This window comes from Mustela erminea, chromosome 2 (assembly GCF_009829155.1).
Source record: "Mustela erminea isolate mMusErm1 chromosome 2, mMusErm1.Pri, whole genome shotgun sequence".
Taxonomy (NCBI): Eukaryota; Metazoa; Chordata; class Mammalia; order Carnivora; family Mustelidae; genus Mustela; species Mustela erminea.
Window position 1 is genome coordinate 155923734 of NC_045615.1, and position 15743 is coordinate 155939476.

At 39.6% G+C, this 15743-nt stretch overlaps 1 protein-coding gene across 2 annotated transcripts in view; it reads right to left on the minus strand.

The window, feature by feature from the left end:
• The window catches only part of ADAMTS3 (ADAM metallopeptidase with thrombospondin type 1 motif 3), a 253410-nt gene that overhangs the window by 133726 nt on the left and 103941 nt on the right, over positions 1-15743 (minus strand). For both annotated transcript variants that reach the window (XM_032334543.1, XM_032334544.1), the window contains exon 4: positions 4859-5015. In XM_032334543.1, coding sequence (XP_032190434.1) covers positions 4859-5015 — 157 coding nt within the window. The remainder of the gene's footprint in view (positions 1-4858; positions 5016-15743) is intronic.

Sequence of the window (15743 nt, forward strand, 5' to 3'; positions counted from 1 at the left end):
TTATTCTAGCGCTTGTTTCATAGATTCATTCCCTGGCAACCAGGAGCAACTCCCAAATCATTTCTGACTTGTACATGCTTCCCACCTGGGACAAAGACACTCCTTCACAGCTCCATGACAACCACGCCAGCAACACAAGCGCTTGGGATCGTGCAGGAAAATGAAAATCCTGAAAGAAAGCTAGGAGATAAAGGCTTACTATTCCTTGTTTCCCACTGGTAGGAAGTAATTACAAAAATTACTTTAGCACAAAGCTTCTGGTGAGTGAATAGTTTGTAATTTGATGGGAAAAGCTTAAGGGCTCAGGGATTAAATAAAAATTATGAAAAGCTGAATGATGTCATCCAAGTACAGCCCCCCTTTTCCCCCCAAAGAGACTGCCTAAAGCAAACTTCTTATGGGTGACAATACAGACATTCTTCAGAGATGGTCAGGGCTATGTTTTGTTTTTCATTGGAGTTTAGGCTCAGATGATTGATTTAACAGTGGAGGTGAACCTTATGACCGTTTGTCGGTTGATTAACCATGCTGTTACCAAATGAAATTTCAAAAACCAGTAAAATATAAAATAATTTTGTCCAAACTGAATGCACAGAAACGGATGTGATATCCATCCTCCCAAAGCAGAAATCAAGAAGAGAAAAAATAGTGAAATTCAACTTTCCCCCCATAATGAAGTAGATAAGGTTTTTTTTTTTTACATGTTCTTTATCATAATCATGAACAGTTTATGTTTGTTGTTTAATGAAAAAGATGGGGTTTCTTTGCCAGAAACTGGCAGTACTATATGTTATAAACACCTGCCAATTCTACACTGGGAGAGGTTGTTTGTATTGCCAAGTGTAAAACCGTTTTCGGTCTTAAAAGAGTAATTCTAAAGCAGAGTGCTGCGTCTCTGATCTTACAAGTTCAATATATTTTCCAAACAGTTCTTCACATTTTTCCACATTTCAAAAAACAATACAACTTCCTTACGAAGAATTAAGGAAAGAATCCGTGAACTATATGGAAATGGTTGCAGGTTTGTGTTACTGTTGAATCATAGCATTTATGTTCTCAACAGGTTCAAAGTTGTGAGTGACTTTTATTGAAAACCCAGATAAATAAGAGAATAAGGAATCAAAAGAGCTGTTTGCTTTTCATCAAGTGAAACAGCTTCGTGTTCTTGAGTGTGGTAGAAGCCTATTTTCTGCTTAAAGTTTAGTTTTGTGTTTGTGTTTTGAGGACACAATGTCTTCCTCTCCTATAGCGAGAGGTAGCAGATATCTTTAATGGGCTTCCAATTCTGTGCAAGGATCACCTTCTGATTCTCGATAAGAACTTGGAAAAGCGAGGGTAGAAGGCAAGCTAAGACACTCTAAGCATCCACGAGACAAAACCTGTCCCCTGACTCCAAGCAAACCTCTACTCATCCCTTCGCCACCATGTGTGTAAGGGCCATCATTCACTGACTCTGACACGTGATTATGAAAATATACTGTGCATTTTTTATTCACTCACTTTTCCAGGGGATCTTTGAACTCAAATATCCAAAATTATACCCCCTTGTCATCCTCATCAACCCTATTTCTGTTTCCCATTTTAAATACCTGAATTCTGGAAAGAGAATCTTCTCATCTTTCAGATTAGTGTTCTGAGTCATCCTTGGTCACTGTCTCCACCCCCGAGATAGACGGCATCAAATCACCCCATTGGTTTTACTTCAGTCTCAATCCAATTTGGCTCTTTCTCTCCATCTCACTTCTATCACTTCGTTCAGGACATAATTGGTTTTAATTTAGAACACTTACTCCAAACTATGGAAATGAAATGAATGTCAGTTCTGAGTTGCTAAGCTGACAAAGCAACACATGTGGCCGGGCGATTATGGAGACAACTAGCAAAATACAGCAGAATGTTTATTTATAGGGGCCCCACTGGTGAAACTCTGTCCAGATGATTTGCTGTCAGGGAAATTTATGAAGACCGTGGCCCTCAAATGTATTTCTAAGTACCTCTTATGTATTTTAATCCTCTTCTAGTAACTTATTGAAGAAAGACCACTTGTGTCTCGTACAATAATATCCTGAGTTGATCCAGACAAAGCACTATTTCATATGATACTGTAGCTTTCATTTATAAATCAATATACCGTCTAAACCTAGAATCTGTTCATTTCTACATTTTAGAATGATGGAATAAGGTATAAAAATATATTCTTAATTTCACTCGGAAAGTATGTAGTCCATGAAAAAGCTTGGCTCTCGGTCTTGTGATCAAGAAGGTAAAAGAAGAATTTTAAAGTTATAATATAGTACTTAAAGTTCTGAATCTGAATCTCTTTTTACCCTAAAAAGACATTTACATTTCTGAAATATATGGTTATAATTTAAGAGTCTCAAAAGGAAGTAAATTGATAATCACTGGCAACTCAGTTCAATCAGAACTTCATAAATAAGAAAACAGAAGTTGTTAAGCTCATACTAAGGTTTATCATAGAATATTCTGCGTTATATATTAGGTGAAGTTTTAAAACAATTTTGAATTAAGAAAGGAACCCCTCCTCCTTTGACTGATGATTGCTGAAAACCCTTCCAAAATGCATTTTATGGTCTACTTCAACTATAAGATAATCTTCTACTCATAATTGAAAAATTAAAAATAAAGTCTTCAGTGCCTGCACTCTTAAAAACAACTCATTATAAAATCAAAGTTAAGTCAAGGTTGATGCTACTTGATATGTTAAATAATTTTCTAAATTAATGTCCCAAACTGCCTTAATCTCCTCTTATTCTTTTAAATTTATACACTCTAACTTCTAAATTACTTTTCCTAATCTAGTCTCTAAAAATGCAATAGGTATTAAACATAGTATTTCCCATAACTGTCTTATTTCAACTGAAAAAAAAAAATCTCTCCTTCTCTGTAAATATTAGACTACTAAAAATTCCCAGGACTGATACTTATAGAAATGGATAGCCTCAGGGACTGAAATAGAGCAACAGAGTAAAGCTCGGTGAGACTACAGGTGTGAGGGAAGGAGCAACCGGAAGGAAGGTCACAGCGCCTTACGCACTAAGGACGTTCCTGTCCCCTACTACGGCTCTATAGCATAGAGGCTACACTTTACTAAAAGATATTTAACCACTGCCTCACAAAAGATATTAGATATCATTGACAATTAAACTATAGAAAAAGTACTGTAGGGGCGCCTGGGTGGCTCAGTGGGCTAAGCCTCTGCCTTGGGCTCAGGTCATGATCTCAGGGTCCTGGGATCGAGCCCCGCATCAGGCTCTCTGCCCAGCGGGGAGCCTGCTTCCCCCTCTCTCTCTGTCTGCCTCTCTGCCTACTTGTGATCTCTATCTCTCTCTCTCTCTCTCTCTGCTAAATAAATAAATAAATAATCTTTAAAAAAAAAAAAGGAAGAAAAAGTACAGCATCCTACTATCTATCTTTTCACATATTCAGTCTTTAGATTTAGAATGACATTTTTAAAACATGAAAATACAAATGAGAACTAATAAGAATGTATTCACAACACGAAGGCAAGCAATGCCTAACTGTTCGACTTTAATTAAAACTCCTGAAGTGTAAATCTTTGTACAAGGTTATTATCATTAATGATTAATAACAGTAACAGCTAGCACTGATTGCCTATCTACTATTATCAAGGGCTACACTCAACAATCTGCATGCATTATTTCTAAGACATTATAATTGTGCAACGTACCTGAATTCTTTGCTCACAGATAAACTGAGGATCAGACAGTTGAATTACTAAGGTCACAGAACAACTTGATGTTTCAGAGCTATTACTCGCATCTGCCTAAATATTCTCTTTCAATTACACCACCGTGACCCTTGAGGACAGGCACACATTTCACAGTTTTCCATCTATTAATTCAGTGCTGTTGCTTCAGATAAGAAATTTCTCAAAAACTCTTCAGGCCGAGTTAATTTAAAATTTATTTTAAATTGTACTATTCCATTAGTGTGGCACATTAAAGGAAACGTATCTGAAAATCAAACTAGGTAATAACTCTCAGGAGGCAAGATATCATGAATCTAGAATCTAGATGGTCAACTTAAGATTATTTATATTACTGACATTTTCCCTGGGGGAAATTTCTATTATCTCTAATCAGATAATTGGCCTGACATAAGGAAATACAGACTTTTTGAAATTTAGTTAAAAAACATAAATTCTCAAATTTCCTTTCTTTTCCATTAAGGGAATTTCTATACCCAACTTATAAAAACATCTCTTTAATAACAAATTAGTTTCAGATTTCATTAAAACACACAAAATTAGAGAAGCTTAACATGCCATAATTTAATTGACTTGAGCGGTCCAGTCTATTTTGAATTAAAATTTGGCAGAATCATTCAACTCATTCTCTCTCCCATATTGTAGAAAGATTTGCAAAATAGACCTTAAAGTCACATAGCATTTGTATTTTCAAATGTGCCTACCACATATCCATCTCTTTGCCATGTCAATATATCTCATTTTAAAGGTTTGAATAATATTAATAACCCATAATTTAGATACTTTTAGAAAGCAAAAATATTTTTAAGTTTTCACAGAAGAGAGAGAAAAGATAATTTTAATGTGAAGCCTTAACAGAAATCATAAATAGCAAACAGACTGTCAACACAATAATGCACTGTAATAAAATAATAATAATACCAGTAACATTATATTCTGCTATGGGTTTCAAGAAAGTTGGGCCAAATTTCATGACTTAGGAACTTCTTTCACTACCTCCATATTATGCAAAAGCACATGATTATCACACTCTCTTAACTGATTGGGAGAGTTGTTTTCAAGGTATCTTAAAATTATGGTTAATTATTAAGTCTTGTCAAAGATACCTACCTCTGTATCGGCAGTCGTGGGACAAGTTTCCAGAAGCCCCTTCTACTGCTGATCTCTTGTAGACAACATGAATCCTTCCATTTTCTTCCTCCATCTGTTTACCTCTCTCCAAAGGTTCAATGAAATACTCATCATCATCACTTTTTATCATTCCAGCCTAGAGAAAGCATAAAATTTTTTAAAAAATTTAAAAAAGATAAAGTAGCTGTCATCTTTAGCTCACAAGTACCTTTTTAAATGGCAAGAATATAATTTGTGAAAACTCATGCTTTTTCTTTCACTTTTGGCTATAAATTTACATAGTTAAATAATTAACATAAGATAGAAATTCATAAATGATAGGAATAAAATAATTCATATAAGGTATCATAAGAACTTTACATAGAGTAAGAATAAGAAAATTACACAATGTCTGCATTTTGTTAGCCTGCAAAAGAAGTCCATTTATAAATTCTACTTGGTATTTTATCTCTAAAAGAAATCTTACAGGGTTATGAAATAAACTCAACAAACATCTCCAATATCCCATAATCACCCATTGTGGAGCTGCTGCCCATGCATGGCTAGTATTTTTTTTAAGTCATTTACATTTTCCTTCCATACCACTATGGTAGGAAAACAATGAGTTCCTTTAAAAAGCCTCTTTAAGTTTCAGTGGAAATACTGCATTTCCAGTATTTATTAATTTGAGGAACTAACTCATATTTGTCCTATCTTCATCTAACACTTGATGATTTTATACATATTTTTCCCTCCTCAAGCGCCATCCTTCCCTACTAAAAAAGTTATCCTTGATTCATTAACAGAGTCTTTTTTTCTGCTGTTTCATCGTTTACTTAGAAAATCCCAGGATTATGTTCACTACTATAGCTGAATAGAAATGATGTCTTTTGTCTGAAATTTGCTCCTCATTAGGTATCAAGTCCACATTATAGTCAAATAGTTACAGCTCACATTTCCAATTTAAAGGTCACACATTAATATGTAGTATGAATTTAAATTTTTGTGCTTTTTATTTGAAAATTAAGTCAGAGAAATAATGTGTTAGTGTGGGAATTGTAATTATTTTGGAAACACACGTTGGATCTAGAAGTCAGTCCTATTTTTCTTCTGAGGCCCTTAGCTTATTCTATATTTTCAAATAGGAGATTACTGGCTCTCATGAAACATGGGCTGGACCTTGGGGATGTGCATCATTTCTAGCTATTGATGTAACAGTTCTACCACTCTCTGTTGAGCAGCACAGAAATTAAAGATTTTTTATTCATTTATTTGACAGAGAGAGATGATGATCAGGCAGAGAGGCAGGCAGAGAGAGAGGAGGAAGCAGGCTCCCCGCCGAGCAGAGAGCCCGATGCGGGGCTCAATCCCAGGACCCTGGGATCATGACCTGAGCCGAAGGCAGCGGCTTAACCCACTGAGCTACCCAGGCGCCCCTGAGCAGCACAAAAATTAAAGGTAGGTATGCCTTCCCATATGGCACTTGTTTGCAACAAATACACTTGACTGTAGCGTTTCTGTTGCATTCGACTCTGCTCCCTGGTTTCCACTCTGACTTCTTCCACCTGGCATGCCCTCTGCTCTCCTTCCCTGTGGAAGTGTCCCAGGGAGGTCTTAGAAACTAGGGTGTCTCCCCATGAGCTTCTGCACTCACCCTGATGCTATGCACAAAATAGTCCTTGATTTTATGTGACCCCGTCTCACAAGAAAACACGGCCACAGCTCCTTCACTAGGCTTAGCCCTTACCCTCCTGAAGAAACTTCTAGCTTTCCCTAAAAAGAACACTGAGCTAATGGGCATTGGATATTCATGCTGACCTTTGAGACCTAACTCCCATTTTTGGAGTTGTTTTCTTATCTGGTCAATCACTCTTCCTCTACTCCTCTACTGTGAAATGCAGTGTTTTTTACAAGGGGCCTGATTACTCTTTATCCTTCCGAGTTGTCCCTACTGTCAATGGATCTCCTCTACAAATAGAATTTCCAACATTTTCTTGTGCTTTCCAGTTGTCATTTTAATCTCTTTAGCATTGGTGTTCCATTCTCAAATCTCTTTTTACCAATAATTTCAACATCATTATTTTTGCCCTTCTCAGGCATGTATGGTTTCATAACATTCATAAAACTCATTCAGACTAAGAAGAAACAGAGTTCCGTGTCCAAGGCTTAAATGTCCAGGCTCATCACTCATGCCATCCATCGGTGATAGGCAGTATTAACTGGCTTTATCTTGAAAACACTGGTCTGCTGGCGCACATTTAAGTTCATAAACGGAGCTTCATCAGCAGGGCTTCAGCAGTCCTCTTTGTTCTGGTCTTGTCTTTGCACCAAATCCCTGCAGTCACCACGTTCTAGGACGTTTCTTACATTCCGGTCCCATCCTTCCATTTCCACCACCCCTCCCTTCGTTACAGACCTCATCAGTGCCCATGTGGATTTCAGAAACTGCCTCCTATCTTCAGACATCCCACAAATCATCATGTTTCTCCCAGAGGCGTGTCTAACTGTAGATGGAAAGAGTGGCCCATGAAACAAGGATGAGCACTGGGCAATGGCTAGTGGGGACACTATGGCTAGTGACGGCGAGGCAGTAAGGATTAGCTCACAGGCCTTTAAAAAACATTTCTACATACCTCCTACTGCAAATATTCAATTCCCAGTCCCCATGATATTACTTTCCCCACTAAGCCAGATTCCATTTCCTGGCTCTCTTGTCGCAGTTGGCTGTGAACCACGTTACTGTATCCTACCCAGGGAAGTAAGTGGTAGTGGTGGATACCAAGAATAGGGCTAGCTCATAAATCCTACCACGTGGGCTTCCTCAGGCTGTTTCCATTATGACTGGGCAAACATAGGTAACACAAAAATTTAACACAGCTAAGCCTCTCCCTTAGAAGGCAATGAAAATTTAAGCCTAGTAAAGGTGGTATCAACGGCAAGGCAAGGTCACATGACTCCTGAAAACTCCGTGGTCAAAAAATCTGAGAACCTACCCTTTTATTCATTAATTTAAGTGAAGTCTAATTTAAAAAGTACTTTATCTAAAGCACCATACTAGACATGACAGTAAATAAAAGCATCTCAAAGATAGGGTCTGTTTGCCCTCTAGTTTAGGGCAATTTAGTCAAATATACAAAATACATACTTACAAGTATTCACTGAGGTATGTTACAGAAAGTCCAGAAAGTACATGAAAGTGCCCTTGAGACTCAAATCAAGTGAGATTTTATTCCCCCACAAGTTTACTGGACACACAGCAAATTATCAGTAGGAGCTGTTCATTCTATATCCAAATGACCTAAAATCTTTTCCAACTGACATCTCTCCAGTCCCCATGGGGACTTCATTGTTCATGCGGTCTCACATTCTCATATAGCACAGCAGCCAAAATGGCTCTTGCAAGCTACCACATTATTTTAGACAAATGAGAATGTGGCCACAAATGGGCAGGACACGTGACGGCGCAACACATCAGGTACTTCATTCTTGCTCACATAAAAGCTTAGGATAGTTCTTTAAAAAAAAAAAAAAAATTATTTATTTATTAGAGAGATGGGAGAGATACCACAAGTAGGCAGAGCGGCAAGCAGAGGGAAAGAGAGAAGCAGGTTCTCCGCTGAGCAGGGAGCCGGATGCAGGGCTCAATCCCAGGACCCTGAGATCATGACCTGAGCCAAAGGCAGCCGCTCAACCCACTGAGCCACCCAGGCGCCCCCAAAGCTCGGGGTAGTTCTATGTCAGCTGGGAGGGGGCTCCATTCCACACAGCTGTGCAGATGCCCACTTCCAGTGCCGGCATCACCAGCCCTGCCCATCAACCCCTGGCGGTCTCACCCCTGAGGGTCTCACCTGGCTTACTATGCACCAACCTCAGGGCCTTGGCTTGGCTCCATTTTTCCTTCACTATGTCAAGCTCCTTATTGCCTCAGACTTTGAAATGCTATTGGTTCTACTCAGAAGGCTCTTCTTCCAGCCCACCACACTTCCCTCAGCGGGCTCTTTTTCATTCTCCAGGTATTGGCTTCGCTGTGAATTCCTTAGAAATGACTTCCTTATCTCTACCTACATTAGGTGGCCCCATCTACATTAGGACCATCTCAGCTCATTCTTCTGACTCAGAGCCTTGTGCTCTTTGCTCTCATGACCGTTAACACAAATTTTGGGTCGTTTTACATAAATGTATTATCCTCCATGTCCCCAAGAGCACTGTCGGTTCTGAGGCTGACTCCCCATTCATCTTTGCCTCCATAAGCCCCAGAACCACTGGTAGCAACAACTGTGTCTTCAAGATATTTTTTTATGAAAAACTACTGGAATGAATGGTACAACAGAGGGGCTAACAACTTGTCAGACATGTTGTGGTCTTCAAAAGGTAGCAGGACCGCCATGCGGGTGGTGTGAGAGAAGGCACTAGAAGCGAGGCCATTTAGGCTTGAGCAAGGTTCTGAAGCACAAAAGCCCAACACACGCGTGAGGGCACGCGAGTAACCTGCTCGCTCTGAGTAGAGCCTGTGCGGGGCAGCTCTGGAAAGAAGCAACGGAGGACTCGCTTGCCTGCAGTCCGGACTCTCACATGAACAACCACAACGCGGTTTGGAGAGACCGACCTGCCAGACGGAAGAGAAGACGAACCAGCCGGCAGCAGGGGGTTAAGTGCAAATCCAGGAGGCAGAAGCGGCCGTGGGAGGAGATAAGGAGAAAGGGGTGGGGGGGAAGGAATGAAGACTAATTACAGGAGAAAGTAAGTACTTGATGCCTTTAAAATCGAAGCTCCTCTGCGTTTACAGATGCCCACTCTCCTCGGGTGAGTAGCCAACGTTCTTCTGAGGCCCGAGGGCTTCCTCTGCTCCGGCACCTCCTCTTGGGCCCGTCTCCTCATTCACTGTTGCTGCCTCCACTACAACCACGATGGGCTCTTGCTGATCCCTTTTGTTTTTCTTTTGTTCTTTCTTTTTTTTTTTTTATTTATTTTTTATTTATTTTCAGCCTAACAGTATTCATTATTATTATTATTATTATTATTTTAACAAAGCCTCGTCTAGGTGACTGTCCCTCTTTCAGAACAGAAGCTTCACCAAGCCCGGCCTCTGTCCCGTTCATTCACCGCTTCATCGCAGGGCCCGGAACGTCAGCGCGGGCCGGCGTTGGTGTCCAATTCTTGAGGGAGAAGAAAGCAATGTAAGCAATGGGCCAGTGAAAATAAAACATCTGAGAAGGAATGGCAAGAGGAGATAAGAGGAACCCAGAGAAGAGGGTCAGGGGCATCTCAGCCGCAGAGAGTTTTATCCAAATAATAGTAACTGCGGCGAAGAAGACACACGGGACAAAGACTATGGGAAGGAAATCAAACAGAGGTATCTAATCAGAGGGCCGGGGGCCGAAGAAATGGTAAAAAGACTCATGGAAGAGGAAGTGGTCAGAGCCTAGTCAGATCGTAGCCAGATTCATCACGGGGAGACTTTTCTGCTGCTCTTCCCACCACACTATATTGATTTCTCTCACTTAGTAGCTACCAAATGAGTACTTTTTGATAGTCACCCTATATATTTTCAGACTACACCACCCCAGCATAAAATCATCAGTACATAACAGTTACGTATTGAAGGCTCTTTTCTCCACCGAGATACTCCTTTAGGGAGTCATGCATTCAGCGAACATTCTGGAAGCCCAGAGACCACGCACCGTCACATCCCAGTACTCAACAGCACAGTCACATTCCAGTACTCAACAGCACAGTCACATCCCAGTACTCAACAGCATGGTCACATCCCAGTACTCAACAGCATGGTCACATCCCAGTACTCAACAGCACACTCCTGCCCTCAGATCCCCAGTTTTATTTCACAAATGAATACAACACAGTGCCTTCCTTAGAAGAATAAAACCCAATGTATAAAACGAGAAAGTCTCAGACAGTGGCATTCCAAGTACCGGGATCACGTATCATGCTGCCAGTATTTACAACTTTGAAGCTATAACTTCGGAGTTTCTAGAAATGTCACACGTAAGAAGACATATGGTCCTAGGAGATTCTGTTAAACAGATGCAATCACTTTTAACCCATCTTCAACGTTACTTCAATGATGGATGATATCAAGGTAATATTCTGTGAATTTCCCTTTGTGACACAAAGCCCTCCACATCCACCATTCTCACTCCCATGTAACAGTTCAGGAAATATTAATTGTATTTCTCAAAATTATTTCCCCAAACTTAACACAGATGAAGCTTTAAGATACTTATTATGTTTAGGACAGCATTAAGGACATTATATTAAACACATTTTATTGTTTTAATTAAGTCTTCACTCGGGCCCTTTGACGGCATTTTGGAGGGGATATTTATAAAACAATGATCTACGCTAAAAATCCAGCTGCGTAATTCCCCTCTCATCTGGTCAACTCTTCCAGCTACATCACCAACAAACACTGCCAAGAATCCAGAATTAAGCCAACTCGCCTCTGAGGATGGAAACAGCTATCACAAAGGCCACACTCCTTACTCACTAGGAAGGGTCCTCACAGCCTTAGTTGACACTCACTTCTAATAAGCCAGGTTAGATGGTTTCCTAATTCTCATCTGAGTGTAAATGGCAAACAAGAGGAAGGGCTCTGGGACATAGGGACTCTCTATGAATGCCCTCTGCAAACGACAAAGCCCTAAAAAAAGGAGAAACTCAAGTCTCTATATGTCGATAACCATAAACCACAAGAAAAGACTAAACTGCATTAACTTGGTTTAAGATAAAAATTGATATAAAAGATATTTTAAAGAGTTCCAACAAGAATTACCAAGGTTTTCTTGAAAACTCTGTGCCAGATAATCTAAAAAACTTATGCTATGGAAACATTCCATTTTTAATTGTGATACCTAAATCCTGTTTTATTGCAGTGAGTCTTAAATCTGTTAAGGAAGGAGAGTCGAACTAGGTAGCTTTTGTGGATGCCAGGAAACACGTGCCAAATAATACAACACATTATTGAAGGTGAACTCAACCAGATATCCGTTATTTTGGGCTAAATTGGTTATCATGTCAATACGAGATCATAGCACAGAAAAGCAGTAATTAATTTCATATGCCTATTTTCTGTTTTTTGCTTTTTAAAATATCTATTGAGTTTTAAACAAGTTTAATTAAAATTGGTGTTTTTTTTTAAAGATTTTATTTATTTGAGGGAGAGAGAGAGAATGAGAGAGAGCGAGCACGAGAGGGGGAAGATCAGAGGGAGAGGCAGACTCCCTGCCGAGCAGGTAGCCAGACCCGGGACTTGATCCTGGGACTACAGGATCATGAACTGATCCTAAAGCAGTCGCTCAACCAACTGAGCCACCCAGGCACCCTAAACTTTGTTTAGTTTTAGATGTCTAGAAGAGGCACTGAAAAAAAAATTATTTTAATGTTGTGTGTGTATGTGAGAGAGAATATTTGTAAATATAATATTCAAGAAGGACTATCATTATACCTTAGGGGTACAACAGCTCTATATTAATTCACTAAGTTTCCTTGAAAACACATTTTGAGACTCGCCACTTTGCTATGCTGCTTCCTCCAACTCTTACTCTATCGGTGTACCCATAGACATATTGCCTGGTCCCATTTTATCATTAGGACGGACAGGTATAATTACTATTGCCAAATCTTTCCTGAATTTCAAAGAGTATTTCAATGATATCCCCAAAATTTCTACACAGGAGACATCGAGGAAGAAAAAATAGTCGAGAAAGGCAAGAAAATAGTGAGTAGAACTGACTCAAAGCTATATTTGATATGCAAAGACAGCATTTCTTTTTTACATTGAAGAAACTTAGTTATTTGGGATGCACTTAGAGAGGGTTTATGAAAATGGAGAAGTAGCTAAAATATTTCCCAAGCCATGTCCCTGACTTCCATAAAGTTTTTCTTTATTCCAAAGCCAGAAGTAACTTTTACTACTTTGGATTCCAGCATCTTAGCTTTATGTCTATGATACTTATCATTGTCAACCATTTAATTATTTATTTAAACTGTGCAAGTCCTTGGAGATTAAGAGATGTTGAGCAAGGTGTCAGCTGATTCTCTGAGATAAAAATCTGGTTAAATTCCAGATTTACATTTGGGTCTCGCTGGCAATTCATTCAACAGTGAACCCTCTGGATGACTTCTGAGTCTTAAGATCATTGAACATAATCCCTTACAAACTGATAGCACTACATGTGTATTTGCAGAATCCGCTCTATGAAGGGGGTGAATAGGCTCTCCTATTCAGGCAGGTATGATGAGTAGAGCCCTAAATTAAAAGAGAGAGAGCGAGAGAGATTGCAAACATCTTGACTCAATTAATTAATATGGAGTCAATTAATTGCTAAAGCAAATGGACCTAACCTTAACCAGCAACACTAGACATCATCGTTTCAGTTCTTCAATTAGAAAATGTAATCTCCAACCTTCCACTGCCTGATTATCAAAATCTAGGTTGCAAAAAATAAAATTCTAGGAATATTTCCTGAAGACTGAAGGATTTTCTATATATTTAGATGAATTCCTCTTGTTTACTCTAATCCCCACTACCAGCCCCTGCCTCAGTTAAGCCATGCTCTGGTTATTTGGCCCCTAAATAAAACCTTTTTCATTCAGCTACGTGAAGTGTGTTAAAGCATCAACCTATTATAAAGGAGATTATACCAGAAAAGCCCTATGAAGCCCATTATTATAATAATAGCGTGTTTGTTGTTGAGGACCTCTCAGTATCATACATTGTTTGCTATGTGAGAATCCAGGAAGAAGAATCTCTCAGATTTTAGTAATAGGACCCATTTTGCTTCTTCTGAAAAACTGGTTTATTTCTATTTCAAAAGCATGTAATTATGCAACTAACAATATCTGTAGGAAAATTCTAAGTCAAATTTTTATTCTAAGTTTAAGACAATCTTGTGCCATGAATCGTTGGAGACCAACCTTCTTTTGGACCTCGGTTTCCCTTCTCTCCTCTTCCCTTCTTGCTGACTTATCCTACTTTCAGTATCTAATTGTGTGACTGCGTATAAACTGCCACATATCTCTTCATGCTGAAGGACCAGGTACTTGTTGAATGAAATGAAACTACATGCCCTATACACTTCAGGTTAAAACTAAGACAACATTATGTCTTAATCTGAAACAAGAAAACATAGTGCTGGGGCGCCTGGGTGGCTCAGTGGGTTAAGCCTCTGCCTTCAGCTCAGGTCATGATCCCAGGGTCCTGGGATCGAGCCCCACATCCAGCTCTCTGCTAGGCAGGGAACCTGCTTCCTTCTCTCTCTCTGTCTGCCTCTCTGCCTGCTTGTGATCTTTGTCTGTCAAATAAATAAATAAAATCTTTAAAAAAAAAAAAAAAAGAAGAAAGAAAAGAAAGAAAGAAAACATAGTGTTGGGGCGCCTGGGTGGCTCAGTGGGTTAAGCTGCTGCCTTCAGCTCAGGTCATGATCTCAGGGTCCTGGGATCAAGACCCGCATTGGGCTCTCTGTTCAAAGAGCCTGCTTCCTCTGCCCTCTGCCTGCCTCTCTGCCTCCTTGTGATCTCTATCTCTCTGTCAAACAAATAAATAAATAAGAAAACACAGTGTTTTGGAAATGTAGAAGTTATAGGAGCAAATACATAAACAATTGTTAGTGTTATCCAACAGATCACAAATACACCGGTTTGATGTACCTCAACTGTCATGGTAAGTTTGGTGCGCATCATTCAGAGACGTAAAATATCCAAAAATGTGAAATCACAGAATTTTCTCTGTGGAGGAAAATTGAAAAAGCCAAATTGTGCAACACTCTTCAGTATCTTTTGCGGTTTAAAAGTCAGTGTGGTGACTGAACAACTTACAAAGGAAGCGGGAGTAGTGCGGCTCCCCACAGCACTGGGCTACCGTGTGCTTGCACAGTTGGAGCGAAAGGATGGGGGACAAGAGGGAGGAGGCAGAAGCATGTGAAGGGCCGAATTTTAAGATGTGTGGAGAGAGAATGCTCCTGGATCCTCAATTCCAGCATCGGAAGAACCTCTAGTAAAATGACTTTCCTAAGTATGTGACATTCACGGACTCTCTGGCATATAAACTACTGTATCGGTTTAAAGAAAAGCTTCATTCCTCTTCATAAAGAGAATACATCACCCCCCAGTGTATCTGATTTTTTTCTCGTGCCAACTTTTCACATTAAGGCATTTTATCTAGGACTTTTCCTGAGTCATGATAGGGTTTCTAAGGACATACAAGGAAATTGCTAAGAAAAAACTTAAATTAGGCGACTAAAACCCTGACAGGATCAAAGACTGCAAACATTCATTCTCCTAACAAGGGTAACTCAGAAAACCAAAAGATCCTTTCTGACTAAATGCTCAGGATTTCCTTTATGATCTAGTACCTAAATACTAGGCTTAAAGAGAAGATGCACCTACCTCATCTCAGCAGAAAGAAGGAAACTAGCTTGGCTGACAAAATCTGAGTTCGGACATAGCTTTGTTGTTAACTAGCGCGACTTTCGAAAAGTCATTTCAACTCTTCAGACCTCAGTTTCATAATCTGGAAAATCACGTGAGTTTTACTAGGTAATCTCTAAAATGATCTCCAAATAAATGATCTTCCAATGTTAGATCTCCCAGGGAAGATGGGAAGTTCAAAGGCTGGTCCGTGCCAACATTCCAAGACCCGCTGATTCCCGTGATAAATAACCTGAAATACGACTATAAGACTAACGTAAAGTAGGTCGCAAACTTTAGTTTGCCAAAGAAACTGGGTCCCAACCTCAGAGACTTTCCATGTTCCAACCCAGAGAGTCTGATTCAAGAGGACTGGGATGGAGATCAGAAATATGCCATTTTAACAAGCCCTTCAGGTCCTGCAAATAGTAGTAGTCTGGAAATTACAGTTTGAGAAAAA